General features: G+C 53.5%; 1 protein-coding gene across 1 annotated transcript; it reads right to left on the minus strand.

The window, feature by feature from the left end:
- Positions 1-266: 266 nt before the first annotated feature.
- Positions 267-12,717, minus strand: SPINDOC (spindlin interactor and repressor of chromatin binding). Its single transcript, XM_004437813.3, has 6 exons — positions 12,426-12,717; positions 8,581-8,910; positions 8,342-8,491; positions 7,990-8,127; positions 7,608-7,805; positions 267-1,078 (listed from the first exon to the last, which is right to left on the minus strand). Exons 1-6 carry the CDS (start codon positions 12,553-12,555, stop codon positions 867-869), a joined length of 1,158 nt encoding a protein of 385 aa, XP_004437870.1. The 5' UTR covers positions 12,556-12,717; the 3' UTR covers positions 267-866.
- Between the last annotated feature and the right edge of the window lie 2,928 nt (positions 12,718-15,645).

Consider the following 15,645-nt stretch of genomic DNA (forward strand, 5'->3'; position numbering starts at 1 on the left):
AGGCTTACCAAGTCAGAAGGTACAAAACATGAAAGAAAAGGTATTTATGACCCCATTTCAAGGGCAGCAGTAAGGGGAGGGCATGACGTGCCCCTCTGTGACTGACACCAAGTCAGCCCCAGTCCTCAGGCCCGAACCTCTGGGATGGGCAGCTTTCTGGCTCCCAGCCAGGACAATCTTTCAGCCCTCCTGCCCCTCAAGGTCGCTCCAGGAGGCCAGATGTCCTGGTAGCAAACCCCTTCCCCCAATGATGGCCCAGACGGAACTCTCTTAATAAAAAAAAATAATTTATTGTCAACAAAGGAGATATATACAACAGGAAAACATGTGAAAAGGAGAGTGGGAGTGAATGGAGCCCCCAGGAGGGCTGTTTGGGCCTCCTGCGGGGATGGAGCAGGAAGAGGTAATGGAGGCCTCCTGGTTCAGAAGCCTGAACAGGTGGGGGAGGAGAGGCGTCCCCCGAGGTAGTGGGACTCGGTTCAAACCCCGTTACAACCACCTCTTGTGTAAGGCACTGTGCCAAGGGAGAAAGGTGGGGGGCTGAGAGAGGCTGGGAGGAGGAGCGGGGGACAGAGAGGTCTGGGTCAGCAAAAGGATTGGGGTGGGTGTTCTCCACAGGCCCAATGCCCTACCGCACGCCGGCCCTCAGCCACCCTTGCCCACCTCAGGGCCTGGCCTCTCGCCTGGCCAGCGGCAGACATCTCCCAGTGCCCCCAGGAAGAGCAGACGCTGCCCCTTCCGCTCCTCCATCCTGCCAACACCTGGTTATACTCTGTCCACCAGGTAGCCCAGCAGGGCAACTCTGAGTGATAAGCCAAAGGGGGACACTGCCTCCTCCCACCCCCCTCCCCGGGGAAAGCAAGAACTTACACACCACCCTCTGCCCTTGGCTGCCCCCCCACAGTGGTGTTGGATTCCGAGAGAACCGCGGGCCAGTCTGGGGTATCACCTGCTCCCACTCTCTTGGTGCCCTGGGGGGGCTTGGACCAGTCTTGCAGGAGGTTGACTGCCGGGGGCTCCTCCATCCGCACGCGGATAACCTGGAGATCCAGTGTCCCGCGGAGCCCCGGAGGGGGAGCTGGGCAGGGATGGGAGCAGAGAGCAGAGTCAGGGCCCTCCAGACACCCCCAACCAGGACGCTCCCTGAAGGTCTCTGCAAACTGCACCCTCATTTCCGGGCCCTCGTTTCCACAGCCCGGCGCCTGGTATGAGGGGAAGCCAAAGGATGACGGGAGGCTCCCCTCTTGGTTCATCCAGGGGCCACTACCAACCTGGAAACAAGGTCACGGCTCTTCAGGCTGAAGCCCGACGCCCTCCAGAGCCTTCCAGCCTCCTGTATTTCCACACATGGATGCTCAGTGTTGTACTCCTCCCTCACCTCTCACCTTCAGCTGACTCCATTTCACCTGAAACTTAGTGGGCATCCTAGCCTGATGGGTTCTGCCCTGGGTGGGCAGAGGTGATGAGGTGGGGAACATCCTAGAGCAGAGTAAGACGTGGCTTTGCCCACCATGGAGCTCACGAGTGAATGTGCAGGGTAGAGAAGAAAGCACTGGGCAGAGGGTCCTGGGTTAGCATCCCAGCTCTACTGTGCAACCTCAACCTGGCTCTTTATCCCCTGTGAGCCATTACCTACCACACGGGGATCAGATGTCCACCTCAGCTGTGTGGAGAAGCTACTCATACTGGGCAAAACTGGGCTCAACAGAGGGAAAGTGGACTGCACACAGCTATTGAGCAGCTACAAAAACGTCCCCTGGATGAATGTCAATTATTTCTCAAAACTGAAAAAAAAACAATGTCCCCCGTGACATGGGCATGTGCAAAAGTTACACTGAAAAGCAAAACCAGAAAATGGTGATTGCAACTGTTGCAATGTCTGGACCGAAAAGGACCAGTTTGTGGTTTTCTTCTATCTTTGTTTTAGAGGCACAATGACTTAACATATGGCAGAGAAAACACGAACAATTTTGCTCCAGCTTGCTAGGGTTTAAAATGACTTGATGGCTGCCACTGGGTTGTACAACTGAGTAAATTCTGCTTTGTATTCACATAAACTGGTTTGTCTCCCTGACAAACTGTAAGCTCCTCGAGGGCAGGCTGAACCCCACTCATTTGTTCCTTAATCCAAGTGACTTATGGGGCAACTATGCTGTGCCCAACACTCTTCCAGTCACGAGGGGTAAACCAGCGCATAGGGCCCACCAGCTGGCCTTCTTGGGATTTACGTTCCAGTGGCAAGAGCTGATCAACAAACAAAAGGTGCAATAAGCAAGCAAAGATGTATAGGAAATGAGGAGTCAGCTGTGCCGACAGCTGGGGGAACAGCATTCCAGGCAGGAGGAAGAGCAAACAGACACCCAGACGGAGCACGCCAGTGCCTGTGCAGTGTGAGCCGGGTGGGGTGGGAGAAGTAAAGATCCTGGGGTGAAGATCACTGGTCACCTCGAGGACTGGGCCCTGTGTCTGGAGTGTGATGTGAACAGCACTGGAGAGCTCCAGGCAGAGAATGACAGGCTCCTGCCTGGGCTTTCAATAGGGACGTGGGCTGCTGTATGAGACGAGACCACAGCGGGCAGACACCGGAAGCCAGGAAGACTGGTTAGAAGGTTGTTCCAGGAAGCAGGCAGGAGCCAGCTTGGACTGAGCTAGCGGCAGTGCAGGCAGTGAGAGGAGGATGAATTCTGAACATATTTTGGAGGTGGGGCTGATGGGTCGATGTGGGGTTTGACAGACAGAAGAGGCTGACTCTGAGGGTTTGGCCCAGGCAAAGTGAGGAACGTGGGAGGGAAGGGGAGACTGGGGAGGAGCAGAGTGGCGAGGGGAGGCGACTGGGGGTTCTGTGTGGATATGCCAAGTTTGAGAGACCTTCCAGACAACTAGTTAGAAATGCCAAAATGGGGGGCCGGCGCCATGGCTTAGCAGTTAAGTGCACACGCTCCGCTACTGGCGGCCCGGGTTCGGATCCCGGGCACGCACCGACGTACTGCTTCTCCGGCCATGCTGAGGCCGTGTCCCACATACAGCAACTAGAAGGATGTGCAACTATGACATACAACTATCTACTGGGGCTTTGGGGGGAAAAGGGAAAAAAAAGGAGGAGGATTGGCAATAGATGTTAGCTCAGAGCTGGTCTTCCTCAGCAAAAAGAGGACTGGCATGGATGTTAGCTCAGGGTTGATCTGCCTCACGAAAAGAAAAAAAAAAAAAAAAAAAAAGAAATGCCACATGGGCAATAGAAAGACAGGCTGGAACCCAAGGGAGAGGCCCAGGCTGGAGTGGTAAAGGTGGGCATCATGAACACATAAATGGTACCCAAAGCTGTTAACCTGGATAGGACCATCCAGGGAGTGAGGGCAGACCCAGACCCCTAGCTGGGGCATTTAGTCATTCAATCATTCACCAAAGACAGAAGCAGCCCCTATTCTGTGCTGGGCACTGGGATACCACAGACAAACATCCTGACCTGAAGGAGCTTACATTCTACAAGGGGGATGAAAGACAACAATAGGATCCACCTTGAGGACCTGCGAATGAAGAAGCAAGAGAAACAGATCAGCCAGTGAGGCAGGAAGAGAATCAAGCCAGCTGCTGCCGGAGAAGCCAGGGGCAGAAAGTGTCTCGAGGAAGGAGGGAGGGAGGGCTGGTTCATTGTTACTGCCAGATGAGGAAAGACAAGGACTGAAAACTGACACTGGATTTACTTTTATGCAAGTCAATGGTGACCTTGCCAAAAAAAGTAATTTTAGTGTGGGGTGACAAGGATGCGAGTTTGACTGGAGTGGCTGCCAAAGACAGACTAGAGGCAGTACGGAAAACACTTTCTGGCTTTGCTGAAAAGGTTTGGGGACAAACGACACAGTGGCTGGGGAGGGATGCAGCGTCCAGAGGGGAGAAATATCAGCTTTGTGCAGGCTGCTGGGGAAGATCCAGAAGAGAGGGAAAAACTGATGTGACAGCGAGAACTTATGGCAGGGAAGAGGGGATGGGATGGGCTCTGGTGATGGTCTAGAAGGGCGAGCCTTTGCCAGGAGCCATGCAGTTACAGGAGCAGGTGGACAATGCTTCTTAGCACTGCAGGCAGGGTGTCTGTGTGGGCGCAGTGGAAACACATGGGCTGCCCTGGGCGAGTGGCCTGAACAACGTACCTAACCTCTGCACGGCTCAGTTTCCCCTTCTGTAAATGCAAATCATAAGACTTCATATGGTGGTTTTGTGGATTTAAAGAAATAACATATTAACGTTAAGTGTCCAGGGGCTGGCCCCGTAGCATAGTGGTTAAGTTTGCCTGCTCCACTTTGGTGGCCTAGGGTTTGCAGGTTTGGATCCCAGGGGCGGACCTACATACCGCTCATCAAGCCCTGCTGTGGCAGCGTCGCACATACAGAACAGAGGAAGAATGGCAACAGGTGTTGGTTCAGGGCCAGTCTTTCTCACCACACACACACAGAAAAGTCCAGCACATAGTAAGAGCTCAGAAAGTTAGGGATCTCTCAAAGCAATGGGATTAAAGTGTCAATTCTTTCTGGTAGCAAGGAGGGCAGAGGTGTGGGTGGGTGGCGAGCATCAGGAGAGGGAAGCCTAAGACGTGGTAGAGATACCCTTGCAGAAGTCATGTGTGATCAGAGCCCAGGACCATAAAAGAGCAAGCCAGGAGGATTTATCAGGCTCTGGACAAGCTCAGTCCCTTTAGGCACCCCAACCCCAGAACTCCCCTCCTTCCCTCCTGGCCCGGCCCAAACCCCTCTGCTTCCCCGGCTTCCTCCACGCTGTGCGTGTGTGTGCACACGTGCACACCTTCTCCAGGGGGTGGGCCCGGTCCATTTCTCTTGTTCCTCACTATGGCTTGTCTCCGAGCAGTGACTCTGGAAATGTCACTAAGAGAATGACAAGTGAAGGCAGCCGCCATCCATTTATCTTTCAGTCAATCTTCACTGAGATCTTTCTCTGTGCCAGCCACTATTCTAGGTGCTGAGGATACAGCAGTGAACCAAGACCTTGCTCTTGGGCAGATCTGTCACACACACACACACACACGCACGCACACGAGTGCATACTTTTTTTTCTCCTTGGTCCAGCCTGGAAACATACTGGGTCTGGACAAGGTATTCTAGGCCAGACTGCCAGACTCAAATTAAACATCAACTAGACAAAAAGGCTCTTTTTTCCACTATTCGTGTGAGTGGGCCCTCAGGACCCACCTTCTCCCCTGGCTTGGACACCCTCCCTACTCTCATCCTGCAAGGCCCTTGGAAAGTTCTAGAAAGTCTTCCCTGACTGCTTCACATTCATAACCATCAGCTCAGCTGACCTGACCACAGTGAGCTTTTCCAACTTCTAAATCCTTGAGTTTTAAAATTCTTTTTTAAAGTGGTAGGATCTTTAGTCAAATAAAATCTTCTGAGAATTTCAATACATAAAGCAACTCAAAGTGAAGACATTTGGTTGAAGCCGCAGGACTCTAAGAAATCTGTCCAAGCTTTGGGTCCCTGAAACGGCCTGAAACCGCTGGTCCGGAACCTTTGCTCTGCACAGAACCACCATCAGTGCCGCACTATTCTCTATGTGCTCCACTGCCTCTGACCTGTACCCCCAGAGAGTGAGTTTCTTGCAGACAAAGGGTGCCTCACTCGTGTCATTTCTCAGAGTGCCTCCCTCGGGCCCAGGCTGCAGGAACACTTGTTGCTGCATTACTTAGTGTCTTCTGCAGCGTCTGGGCCATCTCCAACCTCCACAGATCCCGCCACTGTGGAGAACACGTCTCAGTCTCCTCCATCCCTCTCACATCCCTCAATCAGCCTGGGAAACCCAGAGTCTCAGCTTGGCCCACTCGCCCCACATGAACCTGCAACCTCAAGGACTCCCTTCTCAGCTACTCACCACACCAGACAGGTGGAGTTCGGGCACAGGGTACCCCAGGACTTGAAATGAAGGCTCCCTTTCGAGAATGAAACCAGAAGACCCATTAAACAGTGGAAGAGGTCAGCCGTTTAGAGCAGCGATCCACTGGGGAGACGGACAGACTCAGGAATCCCTCAAGTCCAAGCAGGGCACAGTGTCTCAGGGAGGCAGGTGGAATGTGACTCAAGCTGAAACTTGAGATAGTTAAAACCGTGATCTATGCGAAGGGATGAGGCCTGCCTCGAGATCAGAAAAAGCAGAGCCCATTTTGGTAAAAAATAAATGGCAGTGCATGCAAGCACATACACACACATAGAGCTTTGTGAGACCAAACTACGAACAGTGGTCACCACTGGGGAGTGAGGTGGGGCTGGAGAAGTGACATATTTGCTTTTATCTTTATGCAAAAAGCACACCTCCTTTGTGAGAGCCCTGCTCTGGGGAGCCTCTGGTATCTTTCTTGGGGCTCTAACTCCAAACACATATTTCAGACAGGCTGGGACAAGGCACCCTCTGCGTCACTCATCCACTCCTTCAAGAAGCATTTCCTGAGCCCAAGATGCTGCGAGCAGTGCCTGGTGAGACCAAGAGGAACCAGGTTCAAGCTCTGCCCTCCTGAAACGCATTCCAGTCTCACCTGAATTCTGCCACTGCTTGGTCATGTGACTGCGGAAGGCAGAACACCGGTCCCCCAAGATGTCCATGTCCTAACCCTCAGGATCTGTGAATATGGTGTGCTCCATAGCAAAGAAGAATTAAGGCCACAGATGGAATCAATGTTGCTAATAAGCTGACTAAAATAAAGAGACTATCTGGATGATCTCGGTGGGCTCTCTGTGATCACAAGGGTCCTTAAATGGGGACGAGGGAGGCAGAAGAGTTGGAACCAAAGATGGCATCCTGAGCAAGATTCTACTGGCCACTGCCACTCTGAAGATGGAAAGAGACCACGAGGCAAGGAATGCAGGCGGCCTCTAGAAGCTGGGCAAGGCAAGAAAATGGGTTTCCCCCCAGAGCCTCCAGAAAGGAACATGGCCCTGCCCACACCTTGATTTTAGCCCATTGAGACCATTCCACACCTCTGACCTCCAGAACTGAAAAGTAAAAACTCCGTCTTGTTTTAAAGCCACTAGGTTTGTGGTAATTTGCTACAGCAGCCATAGGAAACCAAGGACCATGGGGAAGAAGTAACTATCTCTCTGAGACTCAACCTCTCCATCTGGAAAAGATATTTTTGCAAGAGCCAAATGAACTGCATATAAAAGTTTCTTAAAATCTGAGGACACAATACAAACACAAGCGCTTCCTGCTCTCATTAGGCAACTCATTGAGTTGCTTTCCCCACGGCGGTAAACGCCGAGTGCTCGCCACTGGTCTACCCTCCTGTGAACGGCCACACTCGGGCCCCTGTTCCACCAGGGCGAGGTGGGCCCCTCTCAGGCTCCTGCTGGAATCAACCGTAAGTGTGGTGATGGGTGTCGGGCACCGTCCTAGACCAATCTAAGGACCAACTGCAAGACACTCCCACGGAGCTCACAGAAAAGCTCAGCTCTCTGGTCAGCCTCCCCCATTCAAATCCGCCTGTCCTTGGCCCCATCTCCCAGGGGACCTGAGCACCAACCACCCCTACCCTGGGTTCTGCTACAAATCTGCTTTGCGGAGGCCAGACCCCAGCGATGCGGCCTGCATGACCCCCTGGAGCTCACCTGAAGAGGGGCTTTCCGGCTGGGGAAGGACTCCTGCTGCTCTCCCCTCTTTGGGGGAGTCCTTGCTGTCTGAGGCCCTGAGCTGGGTGTGGGAGAAGAGCTGGAGGACGAAGCCGGGCGGGAAGCTGCCATCGGTGAAGTGTCGGACCTCAGGGGGAGCTGCGAAAGTCTCTGTGGGCGACTCCGGTGACGGAGGGTCTGGAAGGGAGGACAGGATGGAACTGTGAGTCCAGGAGGCCTGGCTGCCTAACCCCACCAAGGGCAGAATCCAAAGGCCTGAGCCCGAGGCCTCAAGGGAGACACAGGTGCCCTCAGCCTGGGCCCCAGCCCCCCTCACTGACCCAGCTTTCCTCTCGGAGCCCCCGCCCGTCCCCCGCTTCACCTGGGTCAGGGTCTGGGTCCAGGTCCAGGTTTTTGGTCATGGGTCTGCCTCTTTTCTTTCTGACCGGCTCCTCCCCAGAGGACTCCTTCCATCTCTGACCACGGGGCTTCTTATTTCCTGGCTCTGTGACAGGGGCAGCTGCAAAAAGAAAAAGTTTTACCTCTTTTTAAGACGCCATCCCTGAACCCTACAACCTCGTGGCTGCCAAACACACTCGCCCACCAGCCTCTCCCCACAGAACAGCACCCAGGTGCCAAACACACCTGCCCAGCAGCCTCTCTCCCCCCAGAACATGGAGCCTGTGCTTCCCTCGCCTCCCAACTCAGCCTCACTGGATTCCAGGATGACTGACCGAGAAGCTCGAGGGGACGGAGGCCCCTAGGCCGGCTCCTTTTGGGCAGGGATGGGTTGTCCTCAGAGTCAAGGAGAACGACAATCTCTGCTGGCATTTTGGCAGGGTCAGGGTCGGAGTCTGGGTCAGCATCAACATCCTGGCCTGAGTCTGAAGGGGGCAAACGCCCAGTGAGCTCCAAGTGCTCCAACAGGTCCGACTTTTCCCTCTACTCCCCACCCCACCCTGGGCCCAGCTACCTGAGTTGGGTGGGGACGGCTGCTCAGCTCTGATGTCTTGCAAAAGGGCCACCCCCTCACTCCAGGCCTCCAGGATGTTGCTCTTCTCGGAAAGGCTCAGGTCCAGGGTGTGAGGGTGCTGCTCCAGGATGTGTGTGCGTGCCGTGTCCGCCGAGGGGGACCGGATCTCGGCCCCACACACCATGCACAGCGCCCGCCCGCTGCCTCCCGGGCTGTTCCCCACCAGGAACTCCTGCTCCCAAGACACCTGCTGCTTGGGCTCCTCACAGCCATCACCTCCTGCCTCCAGCAGGCTGGGCCTAGGTGGTGGGGTCTTCTCCTGTTGGGCCACTATGGAGGGAGAGGAGGATGTTATCAGTAAAGCTGCTCATGGCCCATAACACTCAGAATGCGATTCTCCAGACCTGGTGGTACAGTGTTGGGAGGAGGAACATTCCCATCAAAGTCTTTCTCTCCCTTCCCCTGGAGCCCATGAGGCACCAGCCACATTAAACACAACCTGTGACAGGGCTGGCCCAGTGGTGTAGTGGTTGAATTCCCAAGCTCTGCTTCGGCGGCCTGGGGTTTGTGGGTTCGGACGCCAGGTGCGGACCTACACACCACTCATCAAGCCATGCTGTGGCCGCACCCCACATACAAAAAACAGAGGAAGATGGGCACAGACGTTAGCTCAGGGCAAATCTTCCTCAAGCAAAAAGAGGAAGATTGGCAATGGATGTTAGCTTGGGGCCAATGCTCCTCACCAAAAAAAGCCCCCAAACACACAACCTATGTGCCTTGTTATCCTGCTACCTCCCCTCTGCACCTTCTTTCAATCTAGTCTCGGACTGTAGGGTCCACATGTGTTTTTCCAACACTCTGATCAGCCTGGCAAATTCCTGTATTTCCTTCATGGCCCTGCTCAAATTGTCACCCCTGTGAAGCCTTCCTGACAGTTGATTATACCAATATCTGACTTCCCACCGTGCACGCTTCCTTGAGGATGAGGACGGCACACAGCAGAAGAGATGCTCAATGAGCCTTTGGTCAGTGAATGACATGCAAGCCTGTTTCTCCACCTGAGGCCCCTTCAAAAGGCCACCTCATTCCATCAGAACTAGCCTCCCCGTCCACAATACTCCCAGAGCATCTGCAGCCATGATCTCGTCCCTGCGGGCTGAGTGGCACCTGCTCTTTGTGGACATGGAGCATAAGCTCTGACAGAGGTGAACCTTTGTTCAGCTCGACAAAGAAGGCAGGCTCAGACCCACGTTAGCCTGGCAGCTCAGTGCTTCTGCACCTGCGGGCTTTCATGGCTGCACCTCTCTCCCACCTGAGAGGGGGCGAACACCTGGGGACTGCCTGGAAGAGGTGGCATTTGAAATGGGTATGAGAATTGGCTTGGACTCAGAAGATCTAGCTCCACAGCTGGGTTGCAGCTATCTCCCATGAGACTGCAGACAGCAACCTTAACCTCTTAGCTGCAATCCGGCTTTCTTTCCCACTACTCCTCCAAAACAGCTCTTGTCAAGGTCACCGATGCTAAACCCGGCAGTCAGTTCTTAAACGTCCTTATTTGACCCATCGCTTCTTCCATCTTGACTTTTGTCACTTGGCCTCCAGGGCACCACCTTCTGTTGGTTCTTCTTTTATTTCCTTCTGTCTTCAGTCACCTGTGCTGGTTCCTCATCTCCCTCCCTCATCACCTCTTCTCAGACACTCGCGTGGCTCCCTCACTTCTTCCAGGTTGTTGCTGAAAAACCGTCTTCTCACCAAGGCCTTCTCTGCGACCCTGCAGAAAGCTGCCACCTGCCCCACCTGAGCACCCCAATCCCCTTCACTTCCTCCACAGCACACACCACCACCTGACACAACAGGTGTTCTACTTGTGTCTCCCACCACACTGCAGGCTCCATGACAGCACAGATCTGTGACCCTTCACACTCGTATCCTCCACACCAAGCACAGTGCCTGGCATGTAGTGGCAGTCAGTAATGTCTGATGAGAGACTGACTCAACCTCCAACCTGGAATCACTGGAGCACTCCATGACATCCATACACCCCTTCTGTCTACCTCCTTCCTCTGATGGTCTTGTCCCACTGCCCGCCTGTTGACAACTCCCACATTTATACCTCCAGCCAGACTCCCCACCATCGAGACTACCTGACCTCTCCGCTTACTGTGTTACAGACATTTCAAACCTGCCATGTCCAAACCTTAACTCCCCATCTCCCATGAGCCTCCCTCCCAGCCTTCCCATCTCAGTCAGTGGGTAGCCCATCCTTCCAGTGGCTCAGGCCAAAAACCTTGAATTCACCCTCTTCTTCTCTCCCACTCCAAATCTTGCAAGAAGCTTCTGCTTCAAGACCTTTATACTTGCTATTCTCTCTGCCTAAAATGCTTTTCCTCCAACTACCTACAAGGTTCACGCCTTCACTTTCTTTGGGTCTGTGCTCAAAATTCACCTTAGAGAAGCCTTTCCTGACCATTCGATATTCCAAATAAAACTCACCCCGCTGCTCTCTCCTCACTTTGCTCTCCTGTTCTCTGAACCACTTATCGCCACCTGACATACTGTACGTTTATTTATCTGCCTATTTTCGGTAATTAGTACATACACGTTCCAGAGAGAGTTCCATCTTTGTTGATAGCCATTAGCATGCCCAGCCTAAAACAGTGCCTGGCATACAGCAGGTGCCCAGTAAATACCTGTTGCATGAGTTAACTTCTCTGGGCTTCTATTTCCTCACCCCTAGCCTGGGGAATAAGGCTGCCCTTCCAGACGTGTCGAGAGGATTAATGGAGACAACTTGGCACGGAGCACTCAATAAATACTAGAAGTAGGCAAAGAAGCTCTCTGTTGGATAGAAAGCTCTGAGAACGGTAGCAGCCTTTATTTCCCTCTTATATTATAACCCTCCTGATTCCAAAAAGAATGAGAAGTAATACGCATCATTAGGTTCTGCTGGGGTTAAATGAATGAAAGGCCCGGCTCTCAACCTCTTTTGGGTACTGTCCCCCCCAAGGGAAGAGGTATCTTGGAATGAAAAGATATTTGCATTTTCATGAATATTAAGTCTTCCACTAAGATAGTTCTTTGTTTTCTTACGGTTTGCAAGATCCTGAGGACTAAAGAAATTGGTGAAGGAGGGGGGAAGCGAGTGTTCCCAAATTGTTTCTCAAATGCCCTCCGAAGGCCAATCTCCTCCCCGGGTGGCTGAGGGCCCCCCTAGCACAAACACTTCATTTCCCACGCTGCGTGCTGCATGCAATGCCATTCTCCCCCGAAGCTCTAGAAGCTGACACCTGTGGCTTATGCAAGTGGAAGGCCTGAGGATGCAAGGGCGCTGAGCAGCAAAGCTTTATCCATGGAGGGCCCTTAAAATTCTCCTCTTGGGAGGCAGCGGCCTGCCTCCATTCTCCGAATCTCTCCGGACACCGGGCTGCCGCGCCAGCCTCGGGCCGGGAGGCCTCGCTGCCCCCGCGCCTGCCTCCGCCTCCGCGGGGCGGGAGAGCGCGGCCGCAGACACGCAGCGCCGCCGGGAATCCGGCCGCTCGTGCTGGGCCCGGGGGAGGGGGCGCTCGGGCACCGGAAGATCCGGAGCGCGCGGGGCGTGAATCGAAGGCTCCAGACCCCGGGCGGGGGCGGGGGAGGGGGAACTCGGGAAGGCCTGAGATTCCAAACCCCGGGGAGGGAGGAGCAAGAGCGCGCCCGCGCCCCAGACCAAAGGGGGAAGGGGGCGCCCGGGCCCCAGACCCCAGGCGTGTGGAGCGCTCGGGCTCCAGACTCGGGGGTGGGGGGGATTGCGGGGGTGCCCGAGCCCCTGACCGTGACGCGGAAGTGGGACCCCCTCCCATCCTCACCTCTGAGCATCGGCTCGGGCCGCGGAATGACGGCCACCACCACGGCCTCCTCCTCCTCGTCCTCCCCTTCCTCGCATTTGAGCGTCACCTCGAAGCAGTCGAGCGCGGCGCCCTCGGCCTTCAGGGCCATGGTGCGGCCGGGGGGATGGCGGTGACCGGACGCCGGAGGACGGGCGCGCAGGCCTGGGCGCGCCGCCCGCGCCCCGCCGCTCACCGGCCGGGCCTGCGACGGGCGCGTCCGGGCCTCCCCGAGACCTACGCGTCGGGACCCCGGCCGGGGAGGGCTCAATCCGGGGCCCCAGCCCCCCGCCGCTCCCTTTTATGGAGGCTCATTGTCGGCGCCCGCCCGGCCGGCCCGCCCCCGACCCCGCGCGGCCAATCGCGTGTGGCCCCGCCTCGGGCACGCGGCTCCGTTAGATCCCGGGGACCCGCAGCGCGGCGGGAAGGGCGCGCGGGCTCCCGGCCGCCCTCCCGCGCGGTGGGGGCGATCGCCGGACCCCCCAGCGAGGACCCGCGCTCTCCCAGGCGGGGGGCGTTCTGAGCCTGCCGGCCGAGCCCCGAGGGTCACCCTCCGTTGAGATTCCAGTCAGGCATATTTGCTGGAAGGAAGAGCTACCAGGTGCCCCCAGATTTTGAACGGGGTCGCTTTTGCCTTTCCCTGAACCAGCCTTCCTCCGTCAGAAGATGCCGCGGGCGCGAAAAAAGCCGGTGGGGGAGTGGAACGGATTAACTGTTCTAGGCGGAGGACTTGGCGTGGGAAGAGTGGAGGCCGAATTCCTTCCGATTTGCCTGTGACCTTGGGCACGTTATCTGTTTTCTTTGACACTTCATCGTTTTTTTCGAAAAACATTGTGGAGCCTTCTGGACAAGGGAATGCAAAGATGAAGAGCCAAGTGGAGTGCCGGCGCACGCAAACCACCTCCGATTATAATTTCCATGTTTTAAACGTGAGTCCAGAGATTGCGACCCACCCCAAGGTCACACAGAAAACCCTGAGAGCCCCAAGACCGGAGTCCAGTTGCCATGACACTGCTGCCTCATACTCCTACTCTTGGTGAATTTTTACCTCGGTGACAGAATGGGCTTCTCCCTCTGCTGCAGAGACCTCATGAGATCGCAGTTGAGAATGAAACTCGCTCTTAAAATGCCCTGTATCAGACCAGACACAGAAGTTATTCAGAATCATGTAGTAGGTTGGGGGCGGGAAAGATGTGAACGAATCTGTATGGATTACAGTATATTTTTGGGTAAATAATTTTGTTATTTTCAGGTATATCCAGTACTTTCAAAGTTTTACAAATAAAGGTGTTACCAAGCCTATTTAATTTCTATCTAATGGTGGTTCTCTATCCTTTGGACAGATTCCTTCCTTGCCCTCCTGCTGTGCTCTTTATTGCCCTGCAGGGTGCGTTTTCTCAGGCTCCCAGGAAAGCTGCCTTCCACCTGGATTTGGCCAGTGGGAGACAGTGGCAGGAGACTGGAAGGTAGGAGGAAGGAAGAAGCCTGGGTATTTCTTCTCTTTTTCTCTCTTGCTCGGGCTCAGGCAGGTCTTCAGCAGCAGATGAGGCTCCTCTGTGGTTCCAGCTCCTACTGGAGAGGCTGCTGTGGGTCCATCTTCTGAAGGGTAGCCTCACCCTTGGGCTCCATTAATTCCGTCTCCTCCATTTGTACCTCTAGTTTAGGAGTGTGGACAGCTTCTTGTTTTTGCTAATCTCTGGGTTGCCTCATTGTCCCCTGTTGGGCTTCTCAGCCCTTCCATCACCTCTGTCACAGGTGTCACCAATACCCTGTGTTAAGTTCTCTGTTCTACGTACTTACAGTGGTTCTTATTTCCCTGGTGGGACCGAGTGACACACCCAATACTAATACCAAGCACTTTGTGGACATTATTAGTCCTCACAAGTCTCATATGGTAGATTGTATTGTTTCCACTTTACAGAGCAGGAAGTTGAGGCTTAAAGGGTTAAATTACTTGCCAGAAGTAATACAGCCAGAATCCTATTTCATCAATCTAGGATGAGCATTTCCCCCCATGTTTTAACATCTTTGAAATGGGGATGCTTTCTATAATGGACATCAATGTGAAGTTTTGGGAATATGAAGAAAGCATAAGGTGGCCCTGATATTCAGACTGTGATGTTACCTGCAGAACACAAACCATGCTTAGAATGAGACATAGATGAGGCCCCTTCGTGACCACAACAATGACTTCACCATTCTCTGAGTGATTGCTGCTTCTCTACCAAAGATAACTCTAGCCCTGCGTGAATCCTCGTGCCTCCTGGATAAACATTATAAAGATACCCAGTCTCTGAATTACTCCTGCCTCTTGACAGCATTCAATCCAGAACTGGTCCCCACTTCCCTAATCCCTCCCCAGAACCATGGAAGGAAAGCCCAAATTTAGGGAGACACACGTGAGAGTTTGTGTATTTCTGGTGGTCTTTAGTCAGAGGGCTTTGACAACCTTAACCAATTTACTTTGCTTACATTTTCATTTTTATGTATAGGAAGAGTGATATATAATAAAAATCTATGTCAAAATATCAGTAAGTCTAAAAGAGCTCTTTTAATAACTATAAAATACAATTCCAAGAGATAAGAAATCATTGTGGCAGAATTTGGCAGCATTTTTTTTCTTAGGGGTACATAAAATAATGGTTCATCTTGCAATCCCTGATGTTCTAGATTTAATGAAATATAATTGCAAAAGTAGGATTCAACTCCGGTTCTGTCGTCCTCTGTCCTTGCTCCTTCCACTACAATGCCACACTGCCTCTTAGTGAACTTGAAGTAGTTGTTAAATGAATGAAAGGATAGATATCATTAGCTCCAATATATACACGAAGAAACCAAATCTGAGAGAAATAAGTCATTTGAGATCAGACGACTTGTAAGTCACAGAGCCGTTCTGTCCAGATGCCAAGCCGGGGCTCTTTTCCATCACACCTGCTGCTGAGCGAGCCCTCTCCTCACTGAGCATCTGAGAGGAAGCTCCAGACCATCTTAGGTGGAGTTATTACAAGTTTCCATCCACTAGCTACATAGTCAGTGCAAAATGAGTACTTGTTGAAGGAATTGGAATCTTAATTGTTGAGACAGCCCCGTGGGGAAGAGAGAGAGTAGAGATTTACTAGACAAGTCAAGTATGTCTGTGACTTGTCTTTTGACTTAGTGCATTTGGTCTTGGAATATGAGATTCTTAAAACAGGAAGGACAG

This window comes from Ceratotherium simum, chromosome 34, assembly GCF_057802395.1.
Source record: "Ceratotherium simum simum isolate JZ-2026a chromosome 34, ASM5780239v1, whole genome shotgun sequence".
Taxonomy (NCBI): domain Eukaryota; kingdom Metazoa; phylum Chordata; class Mammalia; order Perissodactyla; family Rhinocerotidae; genus Ceratotherium; species Ceratotherium simum.